Below are 20880 nucleotides of genomic sequence, written 5' to 3'. Positions count from 1 at the left end.
TCATCGCCCTACCAGCCTACCCCACTTGGAAGTCCATAGGGCATAGTCCTAATAGCACTCTGCTGCCGCGTTTCTGGGTGCGATGACATGAGCAGAGTGCTGCGTTTCGAATAGCAGTGTTTGGCTGGCTATTCTGCCCCGTCTCTTCTGGTTTCATCTCCAAGGCTGAGATATTGAAGAACGAGGTAAGCAAACAACTGTGGTTTACTATTGTTGTTTCATTGTCTATCCCTTTTACTGTATGTTTGGTTTTACAGGCTTAGCCCGGGGCCTGTGGGTGAGGTGGGGAACTTAGTTATGGGGGGGGGGTGCATCCTTGTATACAACACCAGACTTCCTGTCTGATTGAGGAATGGCACGTCCATACATGAGGGGGTTGTTGAAGATATCGAGCAGCACTATGCCCCCCCCTGTTGAAATATTTTCCGAGCAGCTGACGCTGGATTGATATCTATCAGGATAAAGAATCTGTAGGAGAAGAATCCATAGAAAGAACATTACAGGTAAGTAATTTCTCATGTTCAGCCCTCTGGGAAGCAAAGTGAGGCAAAATACAGCAATGTCGAGATTCAAAATAGTCCTCCCTTACTTGAGAGTAGCAGTAATTGTAATTTTGTAATTGGTTATTTATAACACACTTAATACCAAGAGGTTTTCGAGTGCGTACCCGGTAATCGAACCTGTGTTGCTCTGCGTCATCTTGCTTCCAAGGCGAGCGCATTGCCCCTCAGCTATCCTTCCGAGACACAGTAGATGGAGAGCATGGCTTCTGGCAGGGCTAGGGCATCAGACGAACCGAACACGGAGGGCAAGGCTACCCTGTGAGTTGCTCTTAAGAAGCTGTGTTCCTAGGTCACCTGACACCAGAGCAACACCAATCCGGTGTCAGGGGGCAGGCAGAGGGTGGAACCAAGACAGGCTGGACACCAAGGGGAGGAATGGCAGAGTGGAAGCACAAGAAGCAAATGAGGGCATAGGCAGCGAGAAATAGGGGAAGAGAGGGCCAAAAGGCCTGAAAGAGACTCACCAGGTAGGAGCAGGACCATGTGGAGTTCTTGCACACCCCAGAAATGGTGAAATAACTGGGATTTCTTCTGCCTGGACGAAGTGAATGTGTTCCTGGTTCCCCTGACCCCCGAGGAACACCAATCCGGTGTAAGGGGGTGGGCAAAGGGTGGAACCAATGTGGGCTGGAGGGGGCAAATGGAGGCATGGCAGAGCGCGGAAGAGCAAGAAGCAAATTAGGGTAGGGGAGAGCGAGAGAGCGGGGAAGAGAGGGCCACAAAGCCTGAAAGAGCCTCACCAGATCCTTGACCCCAGAGGAACCAGTATTAGAGTGGACAGCGGTATTAGGAACAGGAGAAAGGAGGGATGAAGTAAAACCAGGAGTGGAGTAAGTGGCGGTAATTGGAACAGGAGCAAGGAGGGAAGTGAAACCAGGAGTGGAGTAGAACGTCTATTGGGGATTGATCTTTTAGCCTCTCTTCTGAGTGGCCCCAGTACTGTCTATTAGTGAATCCTCTGGGTTGCACAGATCAGCAAGGAGTAGCTTAATCTTGAGGTACACGACCCTGGAAAAGCCTGCACCTAGGCTCAAATCCTGGAGCCGGTTATGATTAGGGAGGTGTGAGATAACCCCTCTTGGACAGTAACGGCTGGGCCTTGCAAGCCTGGCCACTCACCCTGAGATTGGGAAAGGCATCGTAAGCGGCATTTGTGGAAGAAAGCAATCCTATGTTCTGTTATTTTTTGCAGAAGATCCTGCTTATATTTAAGCTGGGCCACTTCTGTATACACAGCCAATAAATATCTTGGCATACTTCTTTGTCCCAAAGGTCCAATCTGTGACACTGTGTACATTCTGAAGTGTTTTGCGTGTTCCATTTTGGACTCCTGCTTATGAATGCTTAAGTGGAAATATTGTTTTACTTACCTTCTAATTTTCTGACTCAATCCATCTGTGTTGATTAAGTATATTTGCATACCTACCTGTGGCCAGTTTGTTTGACAATCTCTTGTGTATGTTAATTGTACTTTGCACCAAATCCTTGATTTCCTTAATCCAAGCCTTTACGGCTCAGCTTTGTCATGAAGCCAGAGTTTGATTGGACTTTTGTTTCAAACCTTTTTAGGTCCACTAAAGTTGGCTTCTCTTATCCCCATGCCAGTAGAGGTTCCGAAAAAACCTACTAACACTGAGCTTTGACAGTCTATAGGGTCAGTGGGTAATCTGACAACCTGCAGTTGTTTTGGGCACACCCAGTGAGGAGATGTAAAAAAGCAAGTGTTTGTGGTCCCTCAGTCTTAGGCTAAAGAAGCTGATCCATTTGAGTGACCTGGAAAATGTTATTTCACATTAAATTACCTTGGCCAGGTCCAGTATCTAAAAAGGCTCTTACATATCTTTTTTGTTGACCCTTGGCATCCATAGGCGTCCTGCTAGGACGCGTGTTTCATTGCAGAACACATCTGTTATGAACCTAAGGCCTTTTGAGGAGATCCCTCGTTTGGCCCCTTCTGTTCAGCAGCCAATTAGGCTTTGGAATGCTGTTTCTGTCCAGGTACATACAGGATAATGCGCTGGGGCAGGTAGGAGACACCTTAGCTAGTCAGGGTTCTCATCCCTTTCGATATGCCTTGCAACAAGTAGGCATCTCAAAGTGTTGGACTCTTCAGGTTGGGCTCTCGACACCATCATAGTCGGTGACACCTTAGTATCAGGTTGGGGTCATGGTTTATTTGAGGCACTTTCCAATTAACAGAAAATGCCTTGGCCATGACCATATACACCCTGGCGTACAGGAGAGCAAAGTAGATGGGTCGCCAAGCTACATCTTCCAACAAGTAGTAATTTGTGGGCAGGCTACAGTACAAGTATGCAGACATCCTCTATGGGTAGACAAACTGCACCCTGGTGGCTGAGTTTGTAAAAGATTCTTGAGGCACCCATGACATGCAACATGTCAGTCAAGAGACTGATTCAGGTGGCAACAGCTTGGGGTGCCCCGTTATCACCTAAAACATGGCATGCAGCGTCTTGAGTTTTGCAAGTAACATCTTGGAAGGAATCCGCTTCTGATAGTTGATGCCTTGTTGCAATAAGGAATTCTAGCGAGTCAGGAAGCACCCTGTCCAAGGTCAGGCACGCATGGAGGCAGGCAGGAGTCTGGGAAGGCCTGCAACGCCGTGGGACATTAGATCTCTAGGCGGTTTAGCACATCAGAGTGGGCAGCCAATACAATGTAACATTCAAGGGAGACTTACTGGGGGGGGGGGTGGGTGCAAGACATCTGGGTGACCGATTTCCCCTTCTCTCGTTCACAGACAGACATGGAGCAGTACAGGAAAGCCCTGACGGACGCTGGCTGCAGCCTTGAATCTTTGAACTATATCAAGCAGTGGAAGTAAGTGTTTAACATGTGGCAAAGCGCATTGTGGCTGCATGCAGCCTCCCTATTTGGTGCTGGACCCAAGCTGCATGGGGTTCGTTTGATAAAAGGAATAGAGTTGTGCTAAAACGCTGAGTCTGAGGGCCTGATTTTGAGGTGCATGGTAAATAGGAAAAGTGCCCTTTTCCTGCTGAAGGACACTTCCACGAAGATAATAAATCAAATCCCCCACTCGTGCAAAGCCGTGTTTTACTGCATAGCAAGAGCCCGGCCAACGCCCTCCTGTGTAAGGGGCTGGCACGGACTGCATTCTGAAGCCAGAGTATTGTTTCTGCGCAAGCCATTAGAGGTGTTCATTAACAGCACCCTTCGAGGTATCGTTCGTGCCTGGAAAACATGTTGGGCTACATGTAAAACAATAAGGGTCATTCCGTGATGAAGGACACTTTTCTTGTTTTCTCCCTCTATTTACAATCACAAAATTACACTTTTATTATTTTACATGGTTCTCAGAATCTGCACCCTCACCGCTGCATTGGGAGACCAGTCGCTGGTAATGCAGCACCTGTTTTTCAGCAAACTAAAGACGTGTACGTCATGACTGCATAATGCCATTTGTTGCACCCACCTTGGAATATGGGTGTTGATTTTTGGCATGGCGCATGCTGGACGTCTGTTAGGCAGAAACCTGTGCAGTTCCCTTAGGGACCACTGCAAAAGGTTTAAGACTACAGGTGTTGGCAGTAAACCAAATTGGTAGCAGTCTGTACCACCCAGATTTACCTGGTAGCTGTGGCTGAGCAGCCAGACTTCTCTCAAGAAGAGTTAGACAGTATATAGAGTATACAAGCTAGGTACCAAAATACAGTAGCACAAGCAAACACTGACCAGAGCTTGGGTATAAAAGTATATAATTATTTATTTAAAAACACACTTTGTAAAATACACTAACACTAATATGGCAAACAAGTTCAAACACAGTCACTATTAATATATATACATCCCTGATCACTTATTGAACAAGTCTTCGTTAAAACACCACTTATTTTCAGACAGAGGTGAGCGCTTAACCTAAGATGGCACTCCAATAAGTTAAAGGGAGGGAAAAGGGCAGAATTAGGAACAGACACAATACCAACACTTTAGGCGAACCAGAGCAAGTCAGAAAAGGCAGTGTCTACTGAGGAGCAAGAAAGTCATAGGCCAGGCCCACTCTTGGAGATAGAGGAAGGCGGAATGTGTCCAAGATCACACAGTTGAATAGTACTTTTAAAGAGTCTTTGCACAGAGTTCAAAAAGGGTTGGATCAAGTCAGGAAAAGTTAGCTAGTAGGTCCCAAGTCACCCCAGGATAGAAAGTCAAGGATTTACGGGACACCTTGAACAGTCTGTTGCAAGGGAGACCAGGCGGGACTCAGTACCTGAAATGGTGAGAAAGCTCCAGCGGGGGCAGTTCCTGGCAGCGGGTGCAAGGCGGTGCTTCGTCCAGGGGAAGAGAAGATCTCGATGTGGAGGAACGCTGGAGGTCGTTGCACTGCCAGGGAAGAAACCAGCCGCGGAGTTTCCTGGTTGAAAGGTACTACCATTTTTATTTGCGGTAGTGGTGAAGCGTGGCTATCCGGCCGCCGGGGTGCTTAGCACGGGCGATTCGACCACAAGACGATCCAGCAAGGCGAACTGGTTATCCCCACCAGTTCAGAGGAAGAAGACTCTCCGGGATGAAGATCTTCTCTGTCGTTGGGAAGTGGTGAGACGGTTCAGCAGGGCTCCACCGGTGGTGTCGTCGTTGTAGGTCGGCTCAGCTTCTCCCTCTTCGGATTCTTTGGCCCTGTGGCGACTTCTGAAGTTCCAGTCCCCAAAGCCCTGCTTTTATGCAGAAAACCCCCATTCATCAGTCCTAGCTGTCACTCAAACATGCTAAGTGGTGAGCCGGGCGACTCACCACTGGGCCAGTCACACAAGAGTGCGACTTGAGTTGCAGAGGCAACTCTGTCCAGGGTGCCTAAACCCCCCTCCCACACTTCCTGTAGACCCAGACAGAGTGGCACCACTTTTGGAGGCTTCTGTGGAGAAGCCTGCCAAAAAGTGGAACAAAGAGCTCGACTTGGGTTGGAGTTACAGCGGCGAACACAAACGCCATTTTACTACCGAGTCCTGGCAAAAAGACCCAACCGGGGAATAAATATTAAATAAATAACCCGGCGGTATCTTTAACATTGCACCAAAAAGTGGTGCGTTTAAAATGAATGGGAAAATCCCATAGGAAATATTCCGGTGGAATATTTCGCGTGGTAACCACTGCCACCTGCCAGAAACTTGACGAGGGGGGACTGCACAGTGCCCCTTCGAAAAACAGACCCAGAGGCAATCTTATTACCCCTACCAGTACTTCCGCAATATGATGGTTTGTACTGGTTCTGTTCACAATTTAAGACTAGTAAAGTCAATGGTGACTTTACATGCCTTGGGAGACAGTTGTCAGTCCCAGGGTATGGAGTCTATGTTTGGGGGTCACTATGACACCCATGTGTTACTGCATTGAGGGTGCTGTATAACACACTTACCAAAAACCACATGAAACCCTATGGAGTAAAAGACCCCATAGCCTATAAAACACACTACAAAGTCAAAGGATATCTCAAATCATGTCTAAGAGTGGGAGAAAAAGAGTCTCAATCTTAGTAGGAGAAAAAAATAAACCCCAAAAATCCAGCAAAGCTGCTGGGGGACTCAATAGGTTTGGGAAATTAGCCTTAACGGAGAATTCTCCCTAACAACATCCACGCCACTTTGCTGGCAAGATTAGAATCAGGCCATCAGTCTGTCTCGAAGAAAAGACAACCTCCAAAGGATTGTACTATACATGAGTGAGAGGTGGTAAATGGTACCAGCTGTAGGGTTTGTTTCTGTTCTATGTCAGTCTTTATGTTGAAACTCCTCAGCCTCCTTGGGTATAATGATTTTTGGAACAAAATTTGCCATTTGGTGGGAAACCACTTGCAGGCATTTGGAACTTGATTCAGCTATCTAGCACTCTGATTTGGCCTGGTGCTTGCTTCCTGCTTTTTCCACCACACCCACCGTGCTTATCATCCCATACACTCTTGCCTGTCATCCTCATATATTCATGTTTGTGGGGCTATTCATTGTATTCCCAAGGATCCTGGTATCCCTGGTTTAACTTTTGGTATGTTCCCCCACTTGTAAATAAGTCCTCTGTGAGGGTGTAGAAGAAGGAGGCTGACAGGAGGGGTCCTTTTGTGCGCTATAAACTTTTATTGTGTAACTCAAGACAACTTATCTCTCCCTACATCTAAGGGGCTTGTTCTGCCTCAACCTAGGAAAACTTTAGTGAGCTTTTCAAAAATTAATGTCCTCCGTCAGAAACCAACTAGTTTAGCCCTACAATTATAAACATAAGTCTTTAATTAAAATTAAGTTTGCGTTTCCTTGACCAGGAGAATGACTCCCTTTTACTGATTTCCTCTGTCTTCTAGTAGACATAACTCTTTTAATGTCCCATGGCAAGGGACCAGGGGAATGACTCCCTTCTCCTGGTCCTTCTGTAAAAGTTCTCCACAGTGGTCTTTAAGCAATCTTGCAGAACACTTGGATTAGTCTCTCTAACTTCTTCCAGGAAGTAGAAAACTCAGCCTTTTTTGGCTTCCATGTAACACTCTGATGATGGACATATTTTTCAGGGTTCTATATGTCTTTCTTGTATATTGCTCTACTGGTTTCTATATCACAATGAGGGGATTGTTTCCTAAAGCTCTGACTTTTTTGATGAATCCTGTGGAGTCATCACCAAACCGCAGCCTAAGGTCTCCTATGTGGCCCAGGAGAAGGCAGCTGCTACCTGATACAAATCCTGGGGGTTGTACCCGAGGAAAGGATCGCATGGGAGGAGACGGCTATTTAGGGGAAGTGGTGAGACGTGGTATTCATCTTCTGACGATGAGGAGGAAATCGTTCCCAGATATTTAATGGCATACTATCAATACTCCAATCCCTCTAACATCAAGGTTCCAGAAACCTGTTATAAAGAACCAGTTAAACAGAGTGATGTTGGTACCTTACAGGCTCAAGAATTAAAGAGAAAACCACTTACAGTTTTTGATTTTGTGATTCTGTCCTAAAGACAACCTCTCCCTCTAATGTGAAATTGCAGTCTCTTTATCCTGAACCACCTTCCTCTGGTAACTCTGTCTATAGAGTAATCTAATGTAATTGAAAATAAAATAGAACAACTTAATATCAATCATTCTCTTAAGAACTCCAATTCCCATAATACCAGAAGTACTGGGATGATGAAGAAGAGGAACACGGAGGCCATGGTGGCTCAGAATTGTTAGTATCCAAAGGTACGGTCAAGGCATTGCCAATAAGAGCACCTGAGCGGGCTATTGAAAGCGCTAGATAAGCTGGATGGTTTGTGGTCGTGTTGTGAAGAAGTTGAAGCAGAGGAAGAAGTCACTCCAATGGGGGAAAATCAAAGCACTGCAGAGTACACACACTGGAAGACGGTGTTAAAGAGCAGCTCAGCTGCAAGGCAGATGCGTTACCGAAAACAACGTGAAGCAGACTGGAGCAGCTGCGGAAGATCAACAGAGCTTCTATTGATACTGGAGACTGCAGCACTGCTTACTTGAAGCTCACCAAGGCGTGAGAAGGGACAGAGTGAAGTCCAAAGCACTGCTGCTAGACCAGACAGCTGAAGCGAGCCGCCGTGAAGAGCCGTGAGTGTTCAGAGATTGAGTACTGACACTGGGGTGCTCCGTGAAAGAAAGCTGTCACAACTTAATGTTTTTGAATAACGAACACTTAATGAATCCAAGCAGAACGTATTTAATGAATATCAATTAATGAAAACAAATAAAGATAAGTGGCAAAGAAGCAAGTGTTTGGGGTATCCCCCAGAGAGGAAAGGTTGAAACCAGTATTGCCTACAGCCAAAAGGCTGTCATAAGACTTTGTGTAGACACTAAGAAGGGAAAGGTTGTAACCAATATTGCCTACAGCCAAGCAAATTACCAGTGGGGGAAGTTTCTAACCATCATTGCCTATCGGCAAGAAACTACAAGTCTAGCAAATCAAGACAACTCCAGGGAAATTTTCATATCCAGCATTACCAACAGCCAAGAGCTTGTAAGGGACTCTTAATAATACAACCAAGGCATAAGTTCCCTTTTAAGAGATATAGTTCTAGAAAAGCTTGCATCTCATGCTGCCAGCCTTCAAGAAATTGTGAAACTATGTCCGAAGACTGGTGTGATGAATACTGGAATCAAACCAACAAGTTTGAAGTTAGTGGTAGGAGTTTTCTTCCTGGCAGGCGAGTATACCAGGAAACAGCTTATAGTACTTAGTCCTGGCAGGCTGGTGGAACAGGAAAGAAAGTGGTGTTTTGATAACGCTGTGGCACAAAGAGTTGCGGAAAGAAACTTTGTTGAATAAAAATAACTTATATGCTTTATTCAATGTTGACAAATTATAGCTTCAGTAAAACAAGTTGTTGTTTGCTATGCTGACAAAAGAATGTTATTTTCAAGAAGTAGTATTGAGAAAGAATAACGTGTTATTTTGACAAGAAGAACTTTTCTTTGATAACAGAACAATTGCAGTTAGGTTTTGGAAGAAAGTCAAGCATCCTTGAAAAGGGATATTGTAGAAGACATTGGGCCTCATCATGAGTTGGGCTGTATTCCCGGCTGTAATACTGCCCCTGTAATAGCCCTAGCACCGACCGACCCGGTGGTTTTACCACCGGATCACGGGTTGGGCCTTAACGGTAAATCCCCATTCCTGATTGGGTCCATTGGATCCAATGGGGAATTTTTGGTGCTAATGCTGCAAGCTAATACAGCCAGCTGTAATACAGCCGAAAATAGGGATTTTCACCTCCAGAAAAAAGCTGGAGGTAAAACAGCCGATTTAGCGCCCAACTCGTGATAGGGCCAGCCCTTAAATGTGGCTGTAATAGCGTTACCACCGCATTTAAGGGCTACAGCCCAACTCGTGATGAGGTCCATTGTGTTTCAACGATCAACCAGTTGTGGTAAAAAGGACATTTATTATTTCTTCAAGAAAGATTCTGTGGTTGGAAAATACTTTTCTATTTCTCTAAACAGAACTTTGTTGGAACAGAATTATAATTTGAGTATTACTAAATTCATCCAGGGGAAGGGAATAAAACCCTGGTCACAAGGAATGGCATCCAAGACATATTATAGTTTGAATTGCTGAATCAAGTGTGAGGGATCAGTAGGACAACTGTGTGATGATTTATCAAAGAATGCCATTTTATTCTCAGAAGAAATATGATAAAAAATGCCTCACCATCCCTACTCTGCTGAGGATTTCCCTGCCTAACCAAAGCTAAGAGGAAACAACACTCTAGCACAGAATAGCTGACCCTCACACTAAGCAACAAATACACAAAGAAAATATATGGCAATACAACATGACATAAACAACATTCACAGTTCCTGAATAACTTTCTGATTTTCTGGGTGCATTTCCTTCTCTGGGATTCAAGTTCATTTCTGCTAATGTTCAACCAAAGAAAGAAATGGCTGAAATTGGTTCTTGATGTTTCATAGTCAAAGTTTGTTAACCAAAGTTTTAATGATAGCAAATATCTTCTCCTTGGTGAAATATCCACTTTTCACTTCCACCATATAGCACCAATGGGAAACCCAGCCACAATACTTTACCTCTTCTAGAAGACTTGCCACATTTCAAAGGAAATGCAATATCCAGTGTTACACAGTTCTTGGTTAACAGCTAGTCATTTCTTAGTTACAGTTTTAGAGTTCACAATGGTACAATGGATAACTTCTCAGTGCTGCTACTTCTACTTAAACAATTTCACTACTACTTGATTCACTATGAGAAGAGTCACCTCTCTCACAGTGCTCTACTTTGTTTAGACTACTACAATGTTGCATATACTGTCAATCAGATATACCACCAGAGCTTCAGTACTTTGGACTACCACAGCTTCAGGGATTTGTACTTCAAGATAGGCTTCGACCAGATACACTTTAAAGTACTTCAACACCTCCAAATAGGCAAGGCAGTCTTCCTCTGAATAACTCTCTTCATAAGGGAAATATATGAAAATGTAACCAAAATAATTGTGACCAGGCAGTTACTGTGATTTGTTCCCCCTACACAGTAATCCGACTCCCATTAATGAGCCCAATTGGAGCAGGGGTGGTAGGGGTGTCCACAGCTCCCCTTGGTTGCAGTAACAGGAGTAAGGGGTTGCACGGGTGTCCCCCGCTTACCATTATGGTGAGCAACGGATAAGAAAAGAAAAAACAAGGACCCAGCAGCCGGCATCAGCACCACCCCACGTAGGTGGGAGGTACTGACGCTGCAGGGGTACAAGGCAGTCGGCAGCGCACACAATTGTGCTGCAGTAAAGGTAAGTGTGGGTGTGTGCAGTTAGGAAGATTGCGTGCCAGGGCATGCAGGCAAAAGTGATCGATCTGAGTACTGCGCCATTCGGTAATTGGAGTCAACATTTTCGTCGCCAGAATTAAGGGGAGTGCAGTGATCACATCGATCCTTCAAAAGGGGCAGCCTCTTTGCCACACAATAACAATCTGGGTTTGCCTTTAAGACTCGCTTCTCTCTGTCTTCCACAGGCTCTGGCACTACAGGTTGCCACTCTCATAGCTTCAGGTAATGCTTGCACTTATGTATCATAGGCCAATTGAACTGTTAGTAACTTCACAGTACAGTTAGATTGTTTGTTTTTAATTCTGAAAAAGAGTTTCACTGTCAATATGGGGGGACTCTTGGCTTTGGCAATTCTTATTCTCTTCAATAGTATATACACTTGACATATATGAAAGGTATGCCGTGTTAGGGTAAAGAATAGAGTTCAGTCTTTCTTTAGGAATTACAATTGTGGGAATCCTACAAAAATGTCACCCGAACACTGCAACATGTTAATTACTGCGCCTTTGTGCGGTACTAACATGCCGACCCACACTACACTGACTAAAGGGAGCAGTGTTTGCGGGGGTGTCCACCGCTTCCAATAGATGGTAGCGGGGGGCAATAAAGGGAAAAGAAAGTTTCAAGAGGAAAATAGGACCCTGCAGCACCAGTTCAGACCCACCTTAGTGGGAGAGAACTGAAGCTGCAGGGACGGAGAAGAGACGGCAGGACACCGAGAATTGGGCCACCAAAAAGGTAAATGGTAGGGGGAGAGGGGCGTATGGGAATGTGGGACACAATGATCTATGTGTTCACTGCGCTGTGCCATAATGGGAGTCAGCAATTTGAAAGTCGACATTATGGGCGGCGCAGTTATCACATAGATCCCAATTAGGCACACTCAACCACTCTGATGTAGTTTTGCAATTTTAATAATTTGTATTGCATTGTTTTCCCTTGTGAAAGTGAAGGATAGAGTTAATTCCTCCTTTGGGAAGCACAATTAAGCACACGTGACCACTCCTTCATATAGTTTTCACAAATTAAAGGTTTCAACAATTGGAAATGGTTCTCGCAGCTTTCATTCTTCTTAATTAGTGACACGCAGCCACTCCTTTAGACAGTAACAGTCTTTTAAAAACGGATCAATGGATTTAAGCAGCGCTTGCTTTCTACACAAATAACAGGACTTTCAAATTATATGCAAGTGCTACATTTCCATTGTTCAGATACTCAACAAACAACTTCTACTCGCTTTAAACCATATGTGAGTGATAAAGGAACTGGATATTGTCACCAGCAATGCTCATGCAAGGTATTAGAACGCTGTACTTCACTCACCGGCTTCTTTAACACTTGCTTTGCCGGTCGCACTGCTTCCACGACTTATGCTATGACTTCTACTGCTTCTGGCTTCTTAGGGACTCACGGCCTTCCTCTGTGAAGGTGTAAACAATGTCCTACTGCATCCCATCAAGCCCTCTGGCATCTGTGCACCCTAACACTGGAGACTGGAACGAAGGAAGAATGGACGCCCATGTGAAGTTTTCAGAGTCATCTTTAATACAAGTTCAAAAGACACACTGGAAGCGCACAGAGCAGCATTCTGCCTTCCTCCTTTTATAGGCCTTTTCAATGACGCAATACTTTCATGGGATTTCAGGATATATATCTGATTGGTCCTTTAGCCAGAATAAAGCCCTCATCTTTGATTGGGTGGATTATCTGTCACTCACAAAGCACACATTAGTCACTTTTGGCAAGCACTGGCTGACTGACACACAGACTGATAAGCTTACTTTAAACCCAGCCGGACACAATTACACATCCTTTAACTCCTGCCAAAAAACAGTTCTTATCTGCTTCTTGAGGTCCTGCCAAATTTAATTGGCAGCACATACCATGGAAAACCCCATGAGGTCATTTTGTTTGCTGCTAAGTAAGCAGCTGATCTGTACTAATTGGTAACTTCCTCGCCTTTATCTGATTTACTATCAATCTTGTCTGCTTTTCCCCGATCAAGTTTCAAATCTAATCTCCAGACTCAATTATTTCACTGCGAGATACTGCCAAAGACCTTCTACTGTGTAAGCATGATGCAGGCCTTTTGACACATGCTATTATGATGCCATTTTGTATTTGGCATCCATCTTAGGAAATATCTGTCTGTTCAGCCTCGCTACCAAACGGTGAGTCAATATTTACTTTAAGCATAACTCATTTTCTAGAATATATTTTTGCATATTCATGATGTGCGTGTAATACCTGAGGCACCCTTCACTTCCTGGGTCATTCTGACCCCAAAAATATGAGCCGCCGCCATGCACTTTTGTCTTTAAAAAAACACTATAATTCTAATTTCTGCAATACTGGAACCATTGATCAGCCTATCATGTTATCTGTACTCAGTTTAACGGGGAGGGGTCTAGTACCCCTATTCACTCCCCCCTCTGGTCAGTTCACAACCACTACACCCAGTGTCCACCCTCCCACATATAAAGTGTACTTATACATCCCTGTCACCCCCCTCAGTGTGGTGATTTATCTCAACATGGGAGGTATCATAAAAACATTTCTTCGGAATCAACAGTGTCTTCAATCATTTTGTACTCTCTTAATCCAAAACATATATCCATCTATCTCCTTTTGCCAAAAGACCATTGCCACATTATGCCCTCTTTGAATCTTTATGCGCGTATCCTCAAAGGATAACTTTATTTGCTCCCGTCTGGATCTCACCCCTATTATCCAATTAAATGTAAACATAATATACACGACAGGTGATTTTTGGACACCACAGGAATCGAGAGAAATCATTCCTTGACGGAACTCACAAGCCCATTTTCTCCTATTCTGTCCACATGCAACATTTCACTGGTCATATCTACTTTTTCCCTTTCTCCCACCCCAAACATTTTCTTGTTTCCTGCGCGCTCTCCATACACATTTTAATTTTGTCTTCTTTTCAGTCGTCTTCCATCGGTACATCTTCCACCCGATTCATCTAAATTTCCTTATTCTGCGTCTAAGGACCTTCTTTATGATTAGTCCATTTGTTGTATTTGTCCTTTGGGCTGCTTTGCAGAAAGTTCGGTAACCCCGTTTCATAGGCCAATCCTTTTGATTTCATTGTTCTTTGCAACCATAGAGTACTCGAACTCTCAGTCTTCTGATTCGAATAAGATAGTCAGTGGGAGGGGGGCATTTGATTGTTTTTGGGGAACACAAGGATGGGGGAGTCTCATAGGAACACATTTTCAAAAAGTGGTTGCAACTGGGTATCTGGCTGGGTCCCCCGAAACCCTTTTCACACTGCCTTTTCTCCCTGCTCGCAGGATCTATTGCCGTCAATCACGTGGTGTGTAGGTATCTCTCATCCATCTGTAATATAAAACTGAATGAGTTTCTTGAAAAATAAGTGTCTTTATCGTCAGTACTGCCTCCTCAAACCCAAATTTTTAAATACCTATGTGTTTCCTTTAAACACTCCTGCCTCCTAAACAATCTCTGCTGCATTTTCTCTTTTTCTAATATAATAGGATGGTTGCTCCTTCTCTCCTTTCAACATATCTTAGTGTTACTTTATACTTAATACATACTGGCTGATACATGAATGTGGCTATGACATAAAGCATATGCATCTTTGCCTTTTTCCTGCCATTGCCCTATTTTTCATGGGCTTTCTTTCCAACAATGTTAATAGCAAAGGAAACATTTTCGCTGCGGTTGTCACTCTACTCCCCACAGATTTATACAGTCGCCTTCTTTATGATAAAATAATAAACGACAAAACAGACAACATAAAAAATTCAAACATTTTGTCAAAAAAAGGATGTGATTTCTTCTATCGATCCCCTTCTTTGTTCTTGGAAGAAGACGCTGCTGGTATGGGCTCCTGTTCCCTGTAGAACACCGAAAAAGAGGCAGTCATTTTTTTACATTGGCAAATCGATCAGTTATTTCCTCAAGGTGGACCTTTGCTCTTTCCTTTCGATATATATATTTTTTTTACTTAGATCATTTCTTGACACTCGCAGCCCACTGATATGTAGGCCTACTTTTCTGTCCCCAAAAACTTGTTGGTACACATTCAAGCAACCTGTATTAGTGTAGCAATCGCCCTGTGTTTTCTTTAGTCTCTTCTGCTATGCTTTACAGTTTCTCTGTACTTTTGAAGTCCTCCACCTAATGGGACTGCGGTCTTCTTCTTTCTTTGCTGTGTTTATTCTGTTGAGACATAATTAAAAATGTGGATCGCCCTACCTACCCTAATGTTGTCTACCCCTGTTATTTGGAACACAGCACTGTTCCTATTAAATGCATGCAAGTGTAACATAGAAGCATACGTCATTTTGCCTATCCTCAAAACTTTATGCATTTGCCAAATGCACCTTTGGCATTTCTCCATCATCAGAATTACAAAAAGGTTACTTCACTTTCTATCCAAAGATCTTCTTTATTCTTGTCACTTGATATGGCCATACTTGTACATCTATGCTATTCTATGCTCCCACCTGTTTGCACCTCTTTTTAAAGGACTGTATCCCTTAATGCCCTTTTTCTGTACTCACCTGGATCCTCTTACTGCTAATAATGATCAATAACGTTTGTTCACACACTTACTGTGTCAACTGATCTTACCTTTTCATTTTTCATTTTCTACTTGTCCACTAATACTTACCTTTGTCATAATATAATGTTTCTTCCCATTATATTGCTGTACGCTGCTAAGGCCATATAGAAATGTTTTCCTGTGCTCAAAAATGACAATAATTTTCATCTGCAAACCATAAATCGACATTGTCATGTGCATACAATGTTTTTGTTACTTACTCATATGTTCTTTGGTGTAGTTCTATTAAAATATTATCAGATCAATCTTGGCCATCCATACCCCTTTGGCCCTTAATTAATCACATTGTATCTTCATCAAATATATTACACTGATCAATTGTAACCAGCACCATCCATTGTGCTTATTGTTTGAATATCTGGATATCTTATCCACACCTTCCTTCATCACCCTTGTCCCACAATGTTACTTTGTTCCTTTATTTGCACCTTCTATCAACTTGTGCTTTTTGCTGCTTTAATATCCATTCATTCATTATTTATTTATTTCACCCCCTAAATCGTCCCCAATCTTTTAGTTTTGAATTTCGTACTTCTCCGCTTTTATCCTTATCTATTTTATGATTGCCTTACATTAATTGGTCAAACTGTAACACAAACCTCATTTTCTTTTTTACATATTTATAATCCCTTTCATATGAGTACCTTTTTATTTTGTTCCCCTATTCCTTTCAATAAACCCATGTCCTGAGGGCCTGTGGTGCACAGGCCACTTGGCACTGTCTCCAATTCTTCCTGAAAATATGCTGAGTGCTGCCGCATTTTTGTCATTATCTGCAGGATTTCCCCTTTTCTCTATTTTTATCCAATACATGATGCTCCTAAGAAAAAACTCCTCCATCATCTATTTAGCCTTCTCTAAACACGTCGTTATTAATATCAGTCAGCCTAGACCCTTCTTTGAGAACCATCACTGTCCTCCATGGCCTACCCTCATCCATTCCTTCGAGCATTGCCATTTCCCCTCGTACTATGGCTGCATATAATTCTTCAGGGATGGTCTGTCCCCCCTCTTTCTTCATAGGTATCCGTGATTTTGAACACAAATTCTTTGGGTATTCTCACCATCTTCTCCACTAGGCCAGATAGCCATGTTAATACCCCTGTACCTGTGAAAGGATTTCCTCCTACCACAGTGTCACCTCCTATCATGGGTGTCAATACCTGTCCTGTGTTTGCATATTGATAACTCTGCATGGGGGCTCGTTACAACTGCCCCTGTAGTAAATCCATTTGCACTTGCTCTAGCTGCTGTACCTGTTGCACTCTCAGCGCCTGCGTCTGATACATTGTCTGGTCCTGGGCAAACCCTTCCCTAGCTTGTGAGCTATATGCTGGAGGATAAGATGTCCCCCCTCTTGAAAATTGACTATTTTGTACATATCCCTGGCTCCTGCATGTGCGCACAATGTGCCCTGTCATCCAACATGTCCAATACCCAGGAGGACCCCGTCTAACTAGTCCCCCTTGGTTAAACCCTCCTTGCATATTCTGACTCTGCATATTCTGAAAACCGCTCTGGTTATTCTGAAAACCACCTCTTCCTCTATTTCCCATTCCTCTGCCTTGTGGCACAAATCAATTTCCTTCTTGGCCCATCAGGCACCGATTATTCTCCTGTGATGTACCCACTGTTTGCTGTATTCCTAGCCCTTCTCTGCTTTGTTCATACCGCCCCTTCTATGGCATATTTTGGCAATGTTTTACTGAACTAACTTGGCTTCCTCAATTTTCCTAGCATGGTCTTTCTTCTTATTCTTCTGTAAAAGCCGACAGTGATGCACTATAGTCAACTGTGTCTCAGGCCACGATTTCACTTCCATTACCACTTGCTTCTTAAGTTGCCTCTGTATTTGCCCAGGCAATCCCTGACATAAAATGTGGTAAAATACTGCCACTGTTTTTCCCCTCGGCTCGCGTGTGCCAAGAGTTCAGTGCTCCTGAATATAAGCAAGCGGACCCTCATCCTCTTTTATTTATAGTCTTCAAAAAATCTAACTTCTTTTATATTATTTTTAAGCAAAACATAACATTTCTAACTGATATTCCTAATATAAAGCGAAAGCAATCCTATATGTATGTATGTATGTATGTATGTATGTATGTGTGTATGTATGTGTGTTTTTATTGCAGTATTGAATTCCTTCTTTGGACTACCTATGTGTGTTTTTGTGTGCATTGAACCTGCAATCCATTGATTGCCTGTACTTCCACAAGATCATGTGTGCATGTGTGCCTGCGCGTGTATGCATGTGTGTGTGCGCGCATGTGTGTGCGTGTACCTGTGTCACTCCCCCTCTCCTTATAAGCATATCATGACAGAGATTCTAACCGTAATCATCTCTTTTATAGCGATATAAATAAAATATAATTTCATTTCTATTCCTTTCCCCAATAAATCAATTCATCACATATAATAATAATCCACTCTGCTTAATAATTGTGTCAAGCCTTCATTATTTATCTTTGGCAGTGCTCAGCCTGCTTGTACTTATTCATAAATACATTTCATTTAAACAAACCCTACAAAAACAAAATAGTGCATTCCTTATTCTTATAAGTCAGGCCAATCGGGGTGTGTGTTTCTATAAAAAGAAAATACTCCTTTATATGCTCAGACCTTTTGAAAATACTAGTGTACATTCTTCTGTGTTCTTCATATGTTGATCCCTAAACTAGTGCACATTATATCCTAGTTATTTACTGAGGTCTCTCCTCAATACAATTGTTTAAATATATCATGCCCCTTGTCCATATGGTGTGTGACCTTAGTCCAGGTGTGTTTTGCCAGCACTTCCCCTCATTACCCACTTCTTCCTCATTCTAAATACACATTTCGAGGGGATTGGGTCCTCCGACGTATTCCATATCTATGACAGGTAATGTCCACAGCTGTGCTGCTACGGACGGCCGACGTCACCCGATGTGATAAGTAGGACGCACAACGCCCATAGCCTCAGTTCCGTTTTTTCCGCGAACGTGTTCGCTTCGTGAATCTCGGTACGCCTCGACTCGTTGGAGTTTGCTGTTTTCTATTCTCGGTTCGTTGAACCTGTTCGGTTGTTGTGAAGACCTGCTCGTGGCGATGTCTTTCTCATCTTCGACCCCGCGTCCGGGCTTCAAGAACTGCGGGGACTGTGGGCCCAAGATGTCGGTCACGGACTCGCACGCCGCCTGCCTCTGGTGCCTCGGGGAGGGCCACGATACGGACGACTGTGTCGACTGCCAGTCGCTCACGGCAAAGGCCTTGCGGGAACGCAAGAAGAAGCTGTCGGTAGGCCGGGTGTCTAAGCCCCGGAAGTCGAGGTCTGCAGGGCTTTCGACGGATGACTCAAGGGGTGACTCTCCGCGTCATCGTCGGAAGTCCGGTGGGTCTCCTTCTAGGAGTCGGTCTCGCCACTCCTCCGCCTCTTCGAGGCATTCCAGGAAGCGCCGGCATAGGTCGCCTTCCCCGTCCTCTTCCGAGCACTCCGACTGTCGGCGGGTCGCTTATCCCTCCATGCAAGCAACACCGGAGGAATGGGCTTCCTTCGGGAAGCAGATGCTAGCGATTCTGGAATCGCAGGGCACCGGTCCGTCCACGCCTCCGAGTGGGGTCGGTCGGCACCGGTCGAGAGACACTGCACGTACGCCTTCGGGCTTGGGTGGTCGGCACGGCTCGCGGGAGAGGTCCCGCTCAGACAAGGGTAGCCGTTCTCGCCATGCCCGTTCCAGGTCCCGGTCCTCGACGCGCTTGAGACCGCGTGATCCTGTGCCATCTTCGAAGAAGACGTTGACGCCTGTGGCGCCGAGGTAGTCGACGATTTCTCTCGAGGCTCCGCCTCCGAGGGGGTCGTCGGCGCCCAGGTTGTCGAGAGACACGCTCGGAGCTCTGGCTTCGAGGACTGTGTCGACGCTGCCGATGCTGGCGGTGCTGCAGCTGACGTCGACGCTGCTTCGCTCGACGTCGACGCCTTTTCTGTCGACGCCGGCGCCGACTCGTTCAGCGCCCTCGACGCCTTTCGGGAAAGGCTATGGCTAAGGTCCGGCACTGCTTTGGTCCGCAGAGGTCTTCCTCTCCCCGCCTGGGGTACATTTCAAAGGGTGATGAAGGCTCTGATGGCGGCCTGGTTCTGGTTACGGTTCCAGATGACCTTATCTCGGGCCATAGCCAGTTTGATGACCTGAGGCAGTCGCTGCATGATGCCAGTGGACTGGACACCTCTCCGGAGGTTTTGTCGGCTGGAGCCTGGCACTCATGCCGATTCTTCATATTGGCGCCTTATGTCTCGGGTTACCGAGTACTTGGGTTGGTCAGCTCCCCCAGGGGAGTTCGTTCAGGATGATCTCACGGACATCCTTGATCTCGGTCCACCCGCTGACCTGGTTTTGCCTTTTCATATGGCTCTGCAGAGAAGGGTGGGGGCGGCTTAGACTGCACCGGAGAGTCTCCCGGCAGTGGGCAAGTCTTTGTCGTGAAAATACCGTCCAGCCAGTAGTGACCCCTGCTACTTGTCTAGGCACTCCGGAGAGTTTGGTGGTGCAGGCGGCTACGGCCCCGGCAAAGCAGGCGTCGTATCCTACCATCCCTCCGGATAGGGACGACAAAAGTTTTGACGGCTGGGCGAAGAAAGTGTTTTCTTCGGGGGGTATGGCGCTTCAGGCGGCCAACTCCATATGTGCCTTGTCTCATTTCACACACACTCTGTGGAACTGTGTTGCATTAGCGGCTAATCATATTCCCGAAGGGGACGAACGGGATGGTTTCCTTGCTATGGTTCAGGATGGCAAGGATTCTATGTGTGAGGCCGTTCAGTCGGGTTTGGACTTGGCGGATTGTGTCAGCTGGTCCATGGCGGCGAGCACTGTAATGCGCAGGTTTGCGTGGTTGCGGAAGTCTGGGTTCGCTCCTGATGTGCAGTCCCGGCTCCTCAACATGACTTTTGACGGTGAACTCCTTTTTGGCAGCAAGGCTGACAAGAGCCTTGAGAGGTTGCAGACCTCCAAAGCTGCAGCGAAATCGTTGGGCGCTGCAGTTCGCCAACCTCCGCCTTTTCATCCTAGGGGACAGCAATGGAGGGGAGGTTCCTTTCGCTATTACTCGTCCTTCAGTAAAGCGAGAGGAGCTAGCAGTCAAAGAGGCCATCGTAAGAGTGCCAGAGGTGGAAACAAAGGTACTTGAGGTGCCAAGGCCGCTCGGGCAGTTGCTTCTTTACCCTCAGGCAACGCCGCAGCAGCTACCACTCAGTCATGAGGCCAGGTCCCATGGTTCACCGGTTAGGTGAAGGCTGGCGCAGCATCTTGTAGAGTGGCAAGCCATTACTTCGGATGTGTGGGTTCTGGAGATCATAACCCATGGCTACTGTCTTCCTTTTCGGCAGAGGCCTCACGACAATCCACCAGGGAACCTCTCTTTGAAGAGTCCGGAT

At 45.2% G+C, this 20880-nt stretch overlaps 1 protein-coding gene across 2 annotated transcripts in view; it reads left to right on the top strand.

Annotated features, from left to right (window-relative positions):
- The window catches only part of SCFD1 (sec1 family domain containing 1), a 1005810-nt gene that overhangs the window by 520730 nt on the left and 464200 nt on the right, over positions 1-20880 (top strand). For both annotated transcript variants that reach the window (XM_069638499.1, XM_069638500.1), the window contains exon 17: positions 3325-3404. In XM_069638499.1, the coding sequence (XP_069494600.1) occupies positions 3325-3404 (80 nt within the window). The remainder of the gene's footprint in view (positions 1-3324; positions 3405-20880) is intronic.

This window comes from Ambystoma mexicanum, chromosome 14 (assembly GCF_040938575.1).
Source record: "Ambystoma mexicanum isolate Mex_15411 chromosome 14, UKY_AmexF1_1, whole genome shotgun sequence".
Classification (NCBI taxonomy): domain Eukaryota; kingdom Metazoa; phylum Chordata; class Amphibia; order Caudata; family Ambystomatidae; genus Ambystoma; species Ambystoma mexicanum.
The sequence above is the reverse complement of the archived record's forward strand: the minus strand, read 5'-3'. Positions and strand labels throughout refer to the sequence as shown.